Consider the following 17,734-nt stretch of genomic DNA (forward strand, 5'->3'; position numbering starts at 1 on the left):
TTAGTAGACATAACTACTACATTGCCAAAAAGTTGCCGATTTGTACTATAAGCGATTAGGAAGAAGAGCGGGGCGCGTCTTCGTGGATGATACGAACTATAGGTATATGACGTCATTTAAAATCCCAAGTATTTTCCTTATTTATTTATTTTAAGGAATTATCTATTTTTTATTTTTTTATTTAGCCATTTTAAAATATCCTAATCTTAATGAAGTTGTGTAATTTTATCACAGTTCCTTTCTTTTATACAGGTTTCCTCCTTAACTTCGGTCTTCATCATTTTGTCAAATTTTGATAAATGGTCAAAATAATAGTTTGCAGATGGTTTGCAGATTTTGAAAAGAACTTACGAGTATTGCAAGTTAAATAAAAGCATGTAGGGATACTATTTAACAACATCAATATTATTAAGTTTACAAAAGCTTGTAAAAATAGGTGAAAAGTGAGTCGGACCTAAGAAGTGGGAACTAATGGCTAAGTGAGCCAAAAAACAAGGCCGAAGGCTGAGCTCCACGAGCTGAATATCCGGACCACCCGATTTTGTAGCGTTCCCGTGCGAAGCTGAAGGCCAAGCTGCAGGAAAGCAGAGCCTAGAATGAAACCAATGCCATAGTGTGAACGAGGCTGTAGGCCGAGCTCTGTATAAGCGCGGAGGCCCGGAGCGTTCTATCGCGGCGTGCAAAGGCTGAATTGTAGGAGAACAGAGTTTGGAATTGAACCAATGTGATCTCGGCTCGCCTGCTGCTCGGCCTTAGTTCTTGCTCGAAAGTGCGACTTGCTGGGATGCTTTGGGTATCGGGCCCTATGTAGGGCTTTACATCCGGCATATGCGAATGCAAAATCCTGCATAGGGGCCGCGCTGTTTTCTTTTTATAACATTTTGACAATTAGATCATATGTATCACAGCTTTGCAGCAACTCGGCATATTTTGGGCGCCCGGCCAGCCGTAGAGGAGCGCGTCCTTTGGCCTCCTACGGGCTCAAAGCTGATCATAATTAGGCATTAGCTGTAAGGTGAAATTTGTTATTTGAAATAATAAATAATAAAGAAATCATCCTTCATTGCTTTTCACTAATATGTTTTTAAACACAGTATCTTCTTTTGTTCGTTTCCGAGCTCTGTTTCCTGCAGCTTAGCCATGCACAAAAGTTTTAAGACACTCTGCACCTTCGGTTTTCTGCTAAACTCTGCTCTTGGTCTTTGCGTAAGCCTAAAAATTCTTTAAATTTGGTATCGTCATAAAGAAAAATAGACAGGATAATAAAATAATAATAATTGATCAATATTGTTACTGGCTTACGAAAACAAATACATTGTTAATAAAATGTGGTAGTACAGGATCCGCGGAGTGCGAGTTCTACTTGAACTTGGCCGGTTCCGCGTACCGAAATCGCATGGTTGGGGTCGGAGCGCGGGGCCCCCCTAGGTGCGGGGCCCTTAGCATATGCTTTTTCTGCTGTTCGGTTAATCCGCCACTGCATCTGTAGGAATCATGAAATAAGTGTTGTGCAACTATTTGACATTTTAGGCATGCCAAGGAATGCGGCAAGAAATTCACAATCATTTTAGTAATATTAAATTGAAAATATTTTGTTCAATAATTACATAGAATTTTACTATTCAAAAAGTTTGCTATTTTTCTACAGTTTGAAGAGCATTTTATATCAGAAAGAGAAAACATCGCTTTTTCTGATATAAATTTATATTTTAAAAGTGATTGTGTATTTTAAAGTATTTTCCCCATAATAATCGCTTCGATCCTTGCACAAAAAAGTACAAAAAATAAACAGGATTACGATTTTAACCCGTAGTTATTGTTAAGTGTTTTCATGGCAGTGTTCGTCTGTATGTTATTATAATAATTAATTGTATATTTAGAATAGTATTTAATTATATTTTTAAAAGAGCGATGTAATATTTAGCGATCAAGAACGAAAATTTTTGATTTAATTTTTTGCATGAATTTAACTTTGAAATCTTTAAATTATATTTACGCATGATCTCTCTGGTTATATTTTATAAAATTATTTTCTATGGATGTTAAAACTAAATGGATAATAATTATGACTAACGCATGTCATTTTATAACTTTTCATAAATATGCATGCTTTCGTTATTAACTCATGAATGAAATTTAACGTTACATTTTATGTTTACTTAGTTAATAATGAACTACATACATTGTCTTCCTATTTTGGAATACAAAGTATAATACATACCCGTAAAAAATATATACCCGGGTTCAACTCCCAGTGAAATTAGAATACGAAGAAAAAAATTGTTTTATTTTTAGGCTTTTTTTAACTTAGCACGAGGAATCCTAATATGGGGCGGTTTTCTGTAGATCCTGTAGTTTGTGTGGTGATGGTTTTAGTTACTAATAAATAGCTAAATATGTATACAGCTAGATACATATAAATCGATACTAGGCATTGGTTTCTTCCGTTATGAAAGGCAATGGTTACTAATCAATATTAAATAAATAATATTAAAGCTCATTACACTAAATACCTATCTGTCCCGCCAATGTATTGTTAGTGACCAAATTATATTTTATTATGATTAATAAGACATTTCTCTAATTCTACGTGAGTGGCATACACCTATGTATACATTAACTATTAGTCTAATCTAATTTGTTTTAAATGATTCATAAATAATTTGTAAAATTTATTATTGTAAGTGTGAAATGAAACATGAAATAGCAAAAAAAATGCATTTAAGTACTTACAAGTTTAGAAGACGGATAACTTAGAAAAATTGAAATATGTATACACAAAATTAAAAGCACTTAATACTTTGGCACAATTGGATTCTGAACAGGGCTATAGTCATACATAGGATAGGTGTTGCTCAAATATAACCGTTTTTTTTTTTTAATAGCATTAAAAATGTGTCTTAGTTGCTGAGATACCAAACTAGTGGTACAGTCAGCGTTAAATACTCCGTAGCAACCAAAGTAGCCAAATAGTTCGGTACACCATATATTTAGTATGGTGTACCGAACTATTTGGCCACTTTGACTGCTGCAAAGTATTTGACGCTGACTGTACACCAAAATATTTAGGTATTGAACAAGTTTTTTTTTTAATATTTCAATATTAAAATAACAAAGCAACGCGATTATTAAATGAAATAGATTTTGTGATCCGTTATATATTAGCATATTTAACAAGAACACAATTTTCATATGTACTATCTAAATACTCAATAGGTTGTGAAATAAAAATAGTACAAACCATACATGTGTAAACGTTACCAATAAAATAAAAATATTTTTGCTGTAAAATAATGCTGAATATGCCAATATTCATAATATGGTGCAAATTAATTTTGACAATCATGACCGTAACAACATATAGGACACAAACATAGCTTTTGGTCAGTTTTGAATACTAATAACTAAACTGATCAAGTTAACCATTTCAATAATGATGAATTGGCCCAGGTAGTAACTAGTGTAATTAGCTAGATAAAAAAAACATCTTGACACATAAACAATTAGTTTTTTGAAAGAAAATCCAATAATAATATATGTTTAAATAAATAATAAAACCACTACCAAATAACTATAACCACACTGACCTCTGCGATAGGAAATTTTTAAACACAAATTAATTTTTTCTTTGAGCTTTGATCCAATCATCAATAGCGTAAACCGAGCCAAAAGTAAGTTCTTGATCGCTATATATTGCTCAGGGTCGCCTCCCTTGGACGGGGACTCCGAGGCGCCGCTGCCGCCACACGACGACGTGAAGGGCGCCGAGAACCCGACGCACGACCACGAATACATCGGGAACGGGAACACGAAGAAACCCGACACACCCGTCTAGAGACGGTCAAAACTCTCCAGTTGTAGGCCTCTGTCTAGGAGTCGAGAAACGATGTTTAGTTGGTTTAGCTTGCAACCGATTTAGGGCTAATATCTTTTTTTATAAAATTCCATTTAAGTTAAGAGACGGCCACGAATACGTAGCGAATGAGAACACGAAGAAACCCGACAGCCCTAGGAGAGGAGAAAAGGTTTGGTTCAGTTGCTTGTAACAGTTAGGGCCAATAATATTTTTTAATAAAATTCGACATGGATACCGAGAAACCCGACTTAAGGAGACACGTCTAAAACTAGAGGTGTTCCTAGACCTCCAAATATGTAAATAATTCTAGACTCCTCTCTAGAAACTATTTTGTTGGTTGCTCACAACACAACAGATATAAAGCCTACAGTATTTTATTAGTTCCACTTTTACTTAATGATAAAAAATGCTTGTACTTTAAAATTTGGCCCTAAGTTGTGATTACTGTCAATGAAATTAGTTAGCTACCTGCCAATGCAGGGCCGGATTTAGGGGAGGGCAAACGGGGCTACAGCCCCGGGGCCTCCACAAAAGAGGGGCCCCCACAATAGGCTTCGGAAAAATTACCATTTTATTTGGAAAATAGTTTGGGGCCAGGGGGCCTCCACTCCTTTATTGCCCGAGGCCTTCAGACCTCTAAATCCGGCATTGTGCTAATGACTAATTAAGTTGAATTGAATTTGGATGAATAAACGTTTTATAATTGACTTTTATTACTATAATAGTATTGAACGATTAAACATCTAAAGTGTTCGTAAAAAAATAACTGCAAATATACATTCAATATTGTCTCTTTAGTATTTTTTCCCATAATCTAAACCTTAACGCAACATTGCGAGTCTAATTCAAATTTAATGCACTAACTTCAACTATAGTTGACCAAAAAATATAATTACTGTTTAAAGATATTTTGATCTCGCAAGAGCGACAGTTATGATGTATTTTAAATTTAGGTGTATTTTACATTTTAAATTGAATTTAGTTTCGTTTAGTGCCAGATGTGTTTAGAGTTGTTACTTATTAATATATTCTAGGGTAAAGTGTAACATTTAAATCTGATAATTACTGACTTAGATTTTTTAATAAAGAGATTATGCAGTTTGAATACTTTAAAATTTAATAATGGAATAAAGTTTTAAATTTATTATAAGCGTTTATATTTAAGCCCGATCACATTTTTTTGTAACTTAAGGAGAAAAGAACTAGTTTATTTTGTAGTATTGATTTGGATTTTTTTATATGATTACAAGAAGTATTTTATGTAACAACATGACATCAAAATCTCAATAATAGTAAACAACGAAAAATAATCCCATCGTATATAATGATTAAGTAAAATAAATAAAGTTAATAGAATAGTGTAAACAAATAGAAAAAATCTTTAATTTTTAAGTATATTTTCGCTCATAGTTTTTTTGCTGAGCATTTCATATTATGCAAGTTTTTACTTGCCCTACAGAGACATTCTAAATGTAATCTTATAATATTTTAAGTATTATGTTCGTACCACCATTTTTATAAAATGTTTTGTACATAAATCATAGTAAAATAAACTCCATTTCTACTTTATACTTTTTTAATCTTTTTAGCATTTATCTTTAGCTGTTTGAGTTTTTTAGATGGTGGGCAAGCAAACTGTCAAATTTATTTTCATTAAATGTAATGCTAAATCAATTACTTACATGGAACTGTAACTAAAATATGGTTCATCGCCTAACTTATTTATTTACATCTAGCGACCCGCCCCCGCTTCGCACAGGTTACATAAAACCTCAACAAATTATACACTTAAATCTTCCACAAGAATCGTTCTATTGAAAGGTGATAACCGCATGAAAATCACTTCCGTATTTTTGGAGCTCATCGCGAACACGCGGCGGGGACTTGCTTAATGAGGTGTAGTGATTAATACCATTGAAAATTTCAAACAGTTTGCCTACTCACTAGTAATAAAATATTTGTAAACTTTTGTAAAGAGGTTTTTACAGGTTGTTCGAAAATTGAGCTTTCAACACTTTTTTAATACTTATATTGATTGTAAAATGCTGATTAAATACTTGCGTGTCTCTAGCAATGATTTTTAACAAAAGTTTATTAAATATTTAACGTAGTGACTATAAAGATTCTACACATGACCATTTTAATCGTAATGTTTATAGATATAAATGAATTTAAAAGTTTTATGACTGCGTTGAATGTTAATAAAATTGAGACACGTGTTTTATATTTTCTGACTATTTAAAGTAATAAAATTTATTAGTTGTTTAATGCGGTAATATGTGAAGCTTTTCAATGATTAACATGAATTTACAATAAAAATATGGCTAGAGGCGCGCATAGGCAGCCATTTTGTATTTTTACATCTTAAGTTAGCACGATAAGTCACCTCCATTGTGATTTAATAGTATTTCGATTAAGGATTTATTTTTATACCAGTTTAGTTTTAATGTTACATTAGCTTTTGCAAATTTATGTACTTGAAGCTAATCTTACCCACGCTGTTAACTGCTAATTAATTCAATAAAATAAGATCCATAGACAATCAATATTTAAGACTGTTGTACAGCCGTGCTCTAAAATATCGACCCGGACAAAAAAGTGTAAACAGTCTAGATATGTTTGTCCAATTAACTTTTTATTTTTGACCGTGACTACACACCAATTTCACAGATACAATTTAAATTACTAGGTAAATAACATTGTAATGAATCTCACACCTTTAATATTGACCTTCAAATAGCGACTTTTAAATAGAAATGTATCCTTGGCCTTTTTTTGCTGACAAAGCTAACAACATCGCAAGTTTTCTGTTAAAAAGTAGCTTTTTGGAGCGCAGATTGTATATTTTATAATATTTAATTTAATTAAACAGGATTTAATTTCATGACATTTGTCAATAATTATAAGCAGATCTAAATTCAATATATTTTTTGCATCAAAATTGACACGATAAACACTTACTGTCAATTTGTCAATTATGTCAACTTTTAGAACACTGCCGTTTGACACTTTTGCAAAAACTAGCTTCTCTAAGCTCAATCTTACTTAGCTTGATAATAGGCATTTTGACAATTTTAAATAAATATATTTAATACGCGACTCGTCTGGACGCCATTGTGCAATTGACAACATGATTATTAGTTAATAATTATAATTAAATCACATTATATACATTACATTATGTAAATCTATTTTTTGTGATGAAGAAGACTCTTAATATGATAGTCTCTGGCATTGTCGAAATTCGTTATTAAAAATAACCGTCGACGAACTATTTACAATCAATTTTTATCAACTTCTTCTTTGCAAGGCGCATCACACACGGCCTAAAGTTAAGTCTTCGAATCTCTAAGGTTACGGAATAAATTCTGAATACTGTCCATGGCATCTGGCCTTTGCCTGTGGCTACTGGTTTATTGTACAAACAAACCGATACCATTTAAAAAAAATCCTCATCTCTGAATTTATTCCATAGCCATGAGTTCAAAAATAGTCATGTGATAATCAAAAAGTCATGATTGATTTATAACAACTATTTTGATTACATTTGTAATCGAAGATGTATTAAATTGTAAAGGGGTGTTCAGACGCGTCGTAAGAACGTTCACTTTGTAAAGACTATACCGTTAGAATGTATGAGTAATCATCGGTGTTTACGATCCATATTTAAACGATACGATGAATATAAAGTATTTATTAAAATAATCATTTGTTTTTTTTATCGTCCTACGATTAACAAGAGTAGGTAGGTACCAGGACCACTCAATATCACGAACCCTTGTATACTTTGGAAGTAGAAAAAGGTGGCTTGAAAGAAAGTAGGCGCGAAGGTGTGACTTATCAAAGAAAATTTGATTAAATTTGATTTTCGCGCCTTTTTCAACTGACAAAGTGGGTGTATTTGAGTATAACTTGTATAATTTTAGGTGGGGTAAGAAATACTATGGGGCAAGAGATACTTGTAGGGCAAAATAAATAGGAACTTAAAGATATTAAAAATTAAATTAAATCATAATACTAAAAGTAAAACTAATGCATAAATAAAATTAACTTAGGACTTCTCCATACGGTTTCTCTTTTCTCGAGCAAAATAAACGTTTTTTTCTCTTACCCCACCTAACTTTGAGATGACCTTTTTTAAGATGACCGAATGGCAGGAAAAGCTAGCTATAGCAACATTCGGAATTTTTTAATAATGTAACTATAAATGAAACGAAACCTCTTTCGATTAACATTCATATTAAACTAGGTTACAAGATTTTCATATGTTTCGTGAAATGAGTGGATTAAATTCGTAAATGAATCACTAAAATACATTTATTGCCAAATTTTTAATAATTTTAATAAAATAATCAATTAATCATCTACCTACATTGGATTTTGAAATAATTGATATTGAGGTTGCATTAATAAATTCATTTAAACAATACAATGTATTATAAATATTCGACTTTTGAGATAAATATAAAAAGTTTATCATTTTGTTTTACTTAATATTTTAGGAGGCAGAGGACGCGATCACACCAAGAACTCTGGAGAATCGTAAGTGTCTTTTTAATTTTATATATTTTTTAATATATAAACGTATATTAGAAAAGCATAAATTACATATACTAGAGCTTATTAAGTTATTAACTTGTACAATTTATACATTTTTAAAACAGTTCTGAGGACATTTTACTTAGAACTCTTTTATCAATTTTTATCAGTATCGAAATTTATTTTAATTTGTGATTAACATTATTAAATTGCTTTTTACCTTTTATAATTACGGCAATATACTCGTACAGTCAAAGAATAGTTATGTGTTTTACAAGGGGACAAATGGCAAGTGAAAATTTTTCACATTTAAGCCACGAGAGTAGAGAGTGGTTCCAAAAGTGGAATTATTTAAATACTTGGCTATCGAGTGAAACACAGTTTTACCTCACCAACACGAGGAAAATACTAACTGTAAACGTTACAAATCAAATCCAAATGCATGCAATTAAATATGTATTATTCAAAATCGTATAAAAATCGCAATTAATTACTTTTACCACTCCTGTGGATAAAATGCAACTCTCTAATCGATTTTTGAAGAATAAAAACAACCTTTACAATCCGGTTAGTGAAAAATAAATTAATTAGACAATCACAAAAGTTTCATTAACAGTAAAATCAGCTTCTCTTTATGAAGGCTCAAAACAATTTCATTCTTTTTAGGGTTCCGTAGCCAAATGGCAAAAAACGGAACCCTTATAGATTCGTCATGTCCGTCTGTCTGTCCGATTCTGTCACAGCCACTTTTTTCCGAAACTATAAAAGCTATACTGTTCAAACTTGGTAAGTAGATGTATTCTATGAACCGCATTATGATGTTTACACAAAAATAGAAAAAAAAACAATAAATTTTGGGGGTTCCCCATACTTAGAACTGAAACTCAAAAAATCTTTTTTCATCAAACCCATACGTGTGGGGTATCTATGGATAGGTCTTTAAAAATGATATTGAGGTTTCTAATATCATTTTTTTCTAAACTGAATAGTTTGCGCGAGAGACACTTCCAAAGTGGTAAAAAGTGTGTCCCCCCCCCCCCCGTAACTTCTTAAATAACAGAATGAAAAATCTAAAAAAAATATATGATATACATTGCCATACAAACTTCCACCGAAAATTGGTTCGAACGAGATCTAGTAAGTAGTTTTTTTTTAATACGTCATAAAAATAAAAAATAAATTTTTTTTTTCATCAAACCCATACGTGTGGGGTATCTAAGGATAGGTCTTCAAAAATGATATTTAGGTTTCTAATATCATTTTTTTCTAAACTGAATAGTTTGCGCGAGAGACACTTCCAAAGTGAAAAAAAGTGTGTCCCCCCCCCCTGTAACTTCTAAAATAACGGAATGAAAAATCTAAAAAAAAAAAATGATATACATTACCATGCAAACTTCCAACGAAAATTGGTTTGAACCAGATCTAGTAAGTAGTTTTTTTAATACGTCATAAATGGTACGGAACCCTTCATGGGCGAGTCCGACTCGCACTTGGCCGCTTTTTTACTTATGGATACGAGATACGAGTCCCTTCAGCCAAGCTACGTGTCTCTATGAAATAGTAACGCCCATAATATTTTTTGACTGTACAACCGTTCCTGTTGTAATATACGTTTAAACAAATGTGTACCCTATCGCTTTGTAAATAAAGCTGTTTTGTCAAGGACGCCGGCGGGCGATGTGCTTATTGAGGGGTTCCCGCTGCCTTCTAGAACGTATGTGGCTAACTTTTGACACTTATTTACGGTGGCTTGTGTTTGGGATTAGACAGACAGAAACGTTTGAGAGGCCAATTCGTACACATTCTATTATAAATACGTTGTTTGTTATTACATTGACGAGTACATTTTTATCTATTTATAACATTAAGTGCAAATTTTATCATATTCTTTTAAAACTATACAGAGAAATATTGATGTGGGTAGGTAGACATTTTTTAAATGTTTTGCCCGCAGCAACATAATCAAACAAGTGCGCGAGCGCAGGCGCGGTCTCAGGCTAACCAGAGCGTCAGATCGCGAGATGCGTATCGACTATATGTAATCGGAGATCACGGTTACTACACTAACTCGGGCGCGCCATTAACTTGCCCGCGCTCAGCAGGCGAATATTGCATTGTCATTCGATTTACGTATATATGCAAAATTTCAGCTCAACCGGAAATCGGGAACTGGGTGAAATTACGCTTTCCAAGATTTGACACCAACATACATAGCCTTGATATATACATACTAACAGGGCAATTTAAATAAAAGCTTGTAAAATTATGTTTTTTGATACCGGCGGAATGTAGGTCCGGATTGGCCTCTGGGTTTGACGTGCAGAAATATCGGATCAGTTTATCCACTAACTTTTCAACGGACCGTATTAAGTCGCGTTAGAGCATTTTCACATTGTCCAATCTAATATCGAATATAAGTTGTGTTTTTTTCTGTATTTATATATTAATTAAAGAAATTTTCTTAGAACAAAACAGTTACCTAGCCCAAAAAAGGCGGACTTTATGCCTGAGGGCACTTTCTTAAATGCCAGCCGTCATCCGATATCGGATTGGACCTTCCAATAGTTTCTGACTTTTCGATTCCGATAGTTTCAGAAACTTTATAAAAATCAACTTTAAGTACTCGTCATAACGGGATTTAATACTTAATTTACAAAATGTAGATAATTATTCATATTCAATATTATTGAAGAGTTATATTTTCCAAAATTAAGTCTGTCTTATCCCATTAAAACACTATCACATGGCTAACCAGGCACGAAATTTGCACGATGTATTAAGTAACTAATAATGTTTTCATAATACTTTGGTTTATTTAATTTATATTTACACGCACTTAATAATTCCTTTAATGTTTTGATTGTTTTATTTTTATTCATAATTTAATTTCATTTTCTTACTAATAAATATACTCACGTTAGTTACTTTTCCTGTTACCTGTCTGATATAAGGTATTGATCTTTAACACATTCAGTTGTAATAAAGAGTTTGGTAACTTAGATTAAAAGCGATTCATTGTGGCGAACTGCGGGGCGGGCAGCGGCGTGGCGTCAAGCCGAAAAGGAATCTGTTGACGTTTGCTATGAATGCCGCACGGTCCGCTGCACGCCTTGCTAAAGCATTCACTTAAGAGGGAAGAACAGCTTTGCGATCCTAACGAAATAACGGTATTTTTACTATGAAATTTCCATTTCGGGAGAATACGGTTTCCACTAACTAAATCTTAACAAATCAAGTTTATAGGTTTCGTTTTAAAAAAAAACATAGTTATTGTAAAACAAACGTATCATGTGTGATTAAAACTTGGTCGAATTAGGCCGTACGTTCGGTTAGGATCGCAAAGCTATTCTTCCCTCTTAAGCCAGTTAAGCCCTTACTATACGGCTAGCAACCAAGCTTCCGATTGTGGTATTTTCCAACCGTGTTCACAATTTAACCTCTGATCTGGGTTACCTTGGACCGTCGGAAGCTTGTTTCCCAGACGTGTAGTCGCTTTGGTTTGCATACTAACTCAAATTCGTCAGTAGCGACACGGAGAGCGCGGTCGGCGGGCGGCCGTCGCGGCTGGCGAGCCTGGGGGCGCGCGTGCGGTCAGTGCTGCCGAGGGGGAAGGACAAGGTGCAAGCTACGGAGCCACAGGCTGACAAGGTTGGTATAAAGTTGAGCTTTCAAGCAACAGAGTAAAAACAGAGCTGCCGCTGGGAAAAAACAAGGTATACGCTACAGAGTAACAGGTTGATAAGGTTGGTGTAAAGTTGAGCGTTAAAGTAACAGAATAAAAACGGAAATTAATTAACACGTTTATAATGTTTTACCTTACCCTCCCTCATTGGACAATATAATAAAGAACAAATATTATAGGGACATTCTTACACAAATTGACTAAGTCCTATATACGGTAAGCCAAGAAGGGTTGTGTTGTTGGTACTCAGACAACGATATATATAATATACAATTAAATAGCAAACATCCATGTCTCAGGAACAAATATCTTACTTATCACACAAATAAATGCCCTTACCGGGATTCAAACCCAGGACAATTTACACATTTACATTTTTTATTATACATTTTATATAATTCTTGCTAATTGTTACTCAAGTTACAACAGCTTCAGATGTTTAATTATTATTCATATAGTTTTAATTGTATTTATTTATTTTTCACAGCCCCTAGCAGAAGATAAAAAGGGCGTGGTCTACGCCGAGCTCGCTCTCGGCGAACAGACCTCAGATAAACCCCAGCCGCCGTCCACGGAGTACGCCGAGATCGTCTACACCGAACAGCCGAAGGAAACCAAGGAGACCAAGGAATAGGCCTGTTTACTGAAGAAAAGATCATTAGTGAAGAAACATACCTAATTGATAAATATCGAGAGTTAACGGGAAAACCATTAGTAACGTACGTTTTATCACTGACAGAATTTTTAAATAAAAAAACCAACGAACCTCGAACCAAAAAAACCTCGCGTTGGTGTAGTGAAAAATAAATTTTTGTGTTACACTCAGTGACAATATTTGTTTAAGTCTTGAAACCCACAGCGCACAATTATCCACTTTTCGAACCATTTCATTTTGGATTATTTCCCTTACTCCGGTATCAATATTAGCACGAGCGGTTAAACAATAACTTTGCCCCCTAGTAAAACAAATAAAATTTTTTGGTCAGTGATAAAAGTATCGTGCTAGCATAAAGTAAGTAGAAATGTAGTAGGTACAGCTAGGTACTTGAAAAATCGTCATTACACTACCATACCATTTACAATACACTAATAGTGTACATAATTAACTACATTACATTACAATGTAATTAAAATAAATTCACTATTAAGTGTAATTGGAAGTGAAAAGCGTTAAAATCACAATTAAGGTATTTAATTTTAAATTGCTACTATGTTGTCATTATGCTGAATTTTAGCAGCAACACAGAAATGTTTAATTTGTAAATTGATGCCATTGCTACTCATCATCTGTCATTCATAAAGTCATGTACAGTTAGCATCAAACAGATAGTGTCGAGTAGTAGAGATGTGGGGATTCCGGACCAAAACTATTCGGCCATCTGACGGATATTTTCGGAACTAAAAAGTGGCGCCCTCTGGCGCTTTTTTAAACTATCAAATGGCGCCCTGTGGCGGAATAGTTTTGGTTTGGAACCCCCATATCTCTACTACTGTGGCGGCTGGGGAGTGCGCTCGATACTGGTTTCCCATACAGTACCGGTACCGGGCATTCCCGGTTCTCTCTATACAAACTCAGTACCGGAAGCATTCGCTTGTCCACTTTCTGTCGTAACTATTTATGTTGTGCTGATTGTATTTTTAAAATAAGGTGTTCTCAGCATCAAGGTACTGAAAAATACTTATTTTTAATAATATTTGACATAAAGAACATTAAACAACATGTTATGCAGAAAGCATTTATTATTTACTGTTATAGTATAGCTCTCAAATATGCAGTGCCTTGTGACATCTTGAAACGTTTATGTAAAAATAGTATTGGAATCCACCGAGGAACGTAAATTATGAATATTAGTGTCTATTATAAGAAGTTGGTGTTATTTAGATTAAGTAAAAGTGAGCATTTTGAATGATGAATAGACGAGTTATGCGAAAATCATACGCATTTAATGCATGCTCTGGTCAGCCGGTCCATCTAGAAAAAACCGGAAAAGAAATCATAGAAAACTACCCATTTTAATTTTTATGCTAGTGACAAGTTTTGGCTTGCTCAAGACTTACTAAAATATTGTTCCAGCAAGAAATTAATTATTTAAGCGCAAATCAATAATAAAAAAAATATTTGTAAAGTTTAGAATATGTTCCGAAATATAATCTAAATATTCAAGTATATTTTTTGTCTATAATAAAATTTTATACCTAGTTATGATGTAATGTTTTTAAAACGGTTACCCATTTATTTGTCATTTAAAAAGCTCAAAATAGTAATCTCATTTATGAAAAGAGTGTGCTTTTTGATATTGCAGCTATTATTAGGTAAGTGTATAAAATAATTCTTATATTTTAGAGTTATTCAGGGGATTTTTCTTTAACATGTTTTAAATGCATAATTATATATTAAATAAATGAAAATGCGATAAATAGGGGTAACTTTAGACAACATTGTTATTTCTATGAAGGTAATTGAAAGGAAATTAAATGACTAGAGACTAGTAGTACAAAAAAAACAATATATATACAAATAAACAATACTGGACTGCCTTTTTTAAAACTGAACACAATTTTTCCCAGTTACCCATCTGATGTTAGATAATGTTTTATCAACTGTAACTGAGCTCTTCAGAAAATAATAAAACATGTTGAAAAACAATCCTTTGAATATTTCACTGCCTTCGCAGAAACCATTTTAGTGATGTACAAAATATTATCATATTAAGTTAATATACAAATCATATTATTACCGAAACATAAAAATATACATAATTTATAAACGCTTTCATTTAAGCTGATGCAATTATGTGAGTGGGGTTTTTATGTATAATATATGTATTTATTTTCCAAATGAAAAGTTACGGTATGCACCCGAGCTCCGAGGATTTTGAAGTTCTCGGAGATCGGAATATATTGGAATAATTTGTCGCATTAGGCCTCCATCTACGATTTTTAATTTTATTTTTTAAATACATATTTGTATGAATTTACTGCTATTTACAATTGATGTATTTTATAGATGCCTTCACTTTCTATTTGAAATAACCACTGCCTAAAGACCGTAATTTTTGTATTTTTATAGATATTAATTAGTTAGTTCCTATAATTATCAAAAATCTATATGAATTCTTTATTTATAATATATCATGCGAATTAATATAAATAAAAAATGGACAAAAGTCCCAATACAATTTATGTAAGTATATTTTATTGATTATATTGGATAAATTTACTATAGTATTTAATATTATGTGTAATTTAAGACAAAAGCAGGGTTATAACATTGGAGGCTTGAATCCTTTATAAATCCACGGTACAAAGTTATTTTAATTTAAATATTTTAATTAAAAAGACTTTATATTTTGACGTGGTTACTGTTCTTTCTAATAGAAGAGACTATTTGTAAGTTTATTTTTATTTTATTCCGTCCATCAAGATTAGGTTATTTTAATATTTACCACAACGCAGGTGCTTAAAGTGTAATCAATAAATGTGCTGAGTAAATAACAGTAAATTACTAACGTATAGCAGTAAAATTTATTTAAAAATATTTCCGTTACACATAACGCACGGTCAAAGAATGCTGAATGAAATGAACGGCTTTCTGTGCGTACTTTGACTCTATGCGTGGATTGCCTGTGACAAGGTGCGAATTGGCTCACAAATCATTAGTATATATTTTTTTGCCTGTACCTAGCGACAACCTGGATTATACAATTTTCTAGCTAGCTACGCCTTATAATTCTAAGGATTGTTTGAATTACTGTTATACATTAGTTGTTTGCCTATTTTAAACTATTTATATCACAATTTTAAATCTTAAACTTAATGCATTTTCTATATTTTATATGTTTTCTACGATATTTACAAGGTGCTTCATGTATTTCAACGCACATACGTATTTGTAAAAAAAAACAACTGGAGATATAATTTTGAACGGTTTTTTATTTCATTCGTACAAAATTATATTTCTGTGGTTCTGATGAATTTCAAAAGTGGTAAATTTTAGTTTTACATAATGATTGCATGATGATATTTGCTGCAAATCTGCGTTCTCAGCAGTAGATGCCTTAAGGCGACGTACGCCGTGGCCGATTTGTGATTCCATATTCTATCCAGGAAACTGATGTAGTCATGTAACCAGTAAATAAAATACCGATAGAAAATACCACAAATCGACCTGTGTATGTCGCCGTAAGGCATTCTGTGTCGAAGACGTGATATTGCGAGTAGGCAATATTTTCAATACCGTGAAGCCGCCCAACTTTTGCGATGGATGTTTCCAACTTTCCACTCATCAAATATCTACGAGTACTATCCGTTCGCTTCGAGTTGGCCGTTACTTCCCAGTCCGCTCTGCTCCACGTTAGGGTGGTCCAAAAAAATAAAATTATGAATATTCCTTTGTCACAAGATTCTTTAGTATCCAAAATACGCAAAAAATATGCATACGAAAATAGAGACTAATTAAACATCATTTATAGGTCGCTATAAATGAAAGAATTCTGCCGTACATATGTATGAAAATAATTTGACCCGTCAATAATTCTTCTTTGGAGATGGTTTAATGACTATTTATACGTTTTGTCTATTGATTAAAATTATTTAAAAATATGCCGGTCGTAAATGTTACTTTTGGGTTCATTTGTATGAGATTATTGCAAATTGCAAACCACTAAAGCAAATTTGGTATATAGTTTTCTACTTAATAATGGAATAACGGGAGTTTTGTGGAGATATACATAGTTGGACCACCTATTCTACGTGTACCTGCAACGGTAACCGACGGCCAACTTGAAGAGAAGGGTAGTAGAAGTATCAAAGCAAAAGGGCTCTGTTTGGTAAGAATATTCCTAATTTTTTTTGTATACCTATCCCAGATACCGCAAAACTAGAGTTAGATTGCCCCAATTTGTCTGACCGATCTGTAATTTTAGTACAAAATTCATACAAACTGTACAAACTACAAAGCCGGTTGGGTAGTAAATTAAGACGAATCGAATTGTCATTTTCGGGCCGATACGGTCTTGGACTCGGACCTTCAAGAAAAGAGCGTACTCCCATCTAAATGTTGGCAACGCACTTGCTACCCCTCTAGTCCATGGGCGACTGCAATTGCTTAAGCACCAATTACATCCACACTTCCCGATATCGGGCACAAAGTCACACCCCATGTCGGGCCTGATAATTGTTTTCCGTTTCACAATACTTATATAATATCAGCACATCGTTAACAATATTTGAAATATAAAAAATATTTTGTCTCTAATTGCCAAAAATGTTCAATGTTTGATATGTTTGCATATGAACCATTTTTTAACATTTCAAATAAGTTTAACGACGTGCTGATATTTGGTGAAACGGAATAATAATCTTGCTCGGGCCCGACGTCGGGCCTGATAAAGTGTGTATATCATACAAAGTTGTATCTGGGTTATGTATATTTTTTTCCATTATTTTATAATCATAGGATAAAAAACGGTTTCACGGTACAAAAACTAGGTCATGTGAGTAAAATACGAATTTCCACTTTAATAACGAATCAGTTGTGCTTGTATGTGGCTTCGGCTGTCTGTCTGTGTGTCTGTAACTCTAGCAAGAGGTACTTAAGGCCGCGATATCATTGTAATTGTAATAAATTTGTGTCATTTTTTAAACATTTGTTTTAT

The 17,734-nt window shown here is 33.1% G+C and overlaps 1 protein-coding gene across 7 annotated transcripts in view; it reads left to right on the top strand.

The window, feature by feature from the left end:
• The window catches only part of LOC133532972 (fasciclin-3), a 250,109-nt gene extending 232,387 nt beyond the window's left edge, over positions 1 to 17,722 (top strand). For 2 of the 7 annotated variants that reach the window (XM_061871864.1, XM_061871867.1), the window contains 5 exons: positions 8,359 to 8,398; positions 10,059 to 10,109; positions 11,920 to 12,043; positions 12,565 to 17,255; positions 17,471 to 17,722. In XM_061871864.1, the coding sequence (XP_061727848.1) occupies positions 8,359 to 8,398; positions 10,059 to 10,109; positions 11,920 to 12,043; positions 12,565 to 12,711 (362 nt within the window). In that variant the 3' untranslated portion in view covers positions 12,712 to 17,255; positions 17,471 to 17,722. Of the gene's footprint in view, positions 1 to 3,701; positions 5,002 to 8,358; positions 8,399 to 10,058; positions 10,110 to 11,919; positions 12,044 to 12,564; positions 17,256 to 17,470 lie in introns of those variants that run through there. The other 5 variants (XM_061871870.1, XM_061871871.1, XM_061871865.1 and 2 more) reach the window with 4 other exon arrangements.
• The last annotated feature ends 12 nt before the right edge of the window (positions 17,723 to 17,734 follow it).

Source organism: Cydia pomonella, chromosome 28, assembly GCF_033807575.1.
Source record: "Cydia pomonella isolate Wapato2018A chromosome 28, ilCydPomo1, whole genome shotgun sequence".
Taxonomy (NCBI): Eukaryota; Metazoa; Arthropoda; class Insecta; order Lepidoptera; family Tortricidae; genus Cydia; species Cydia pomonella.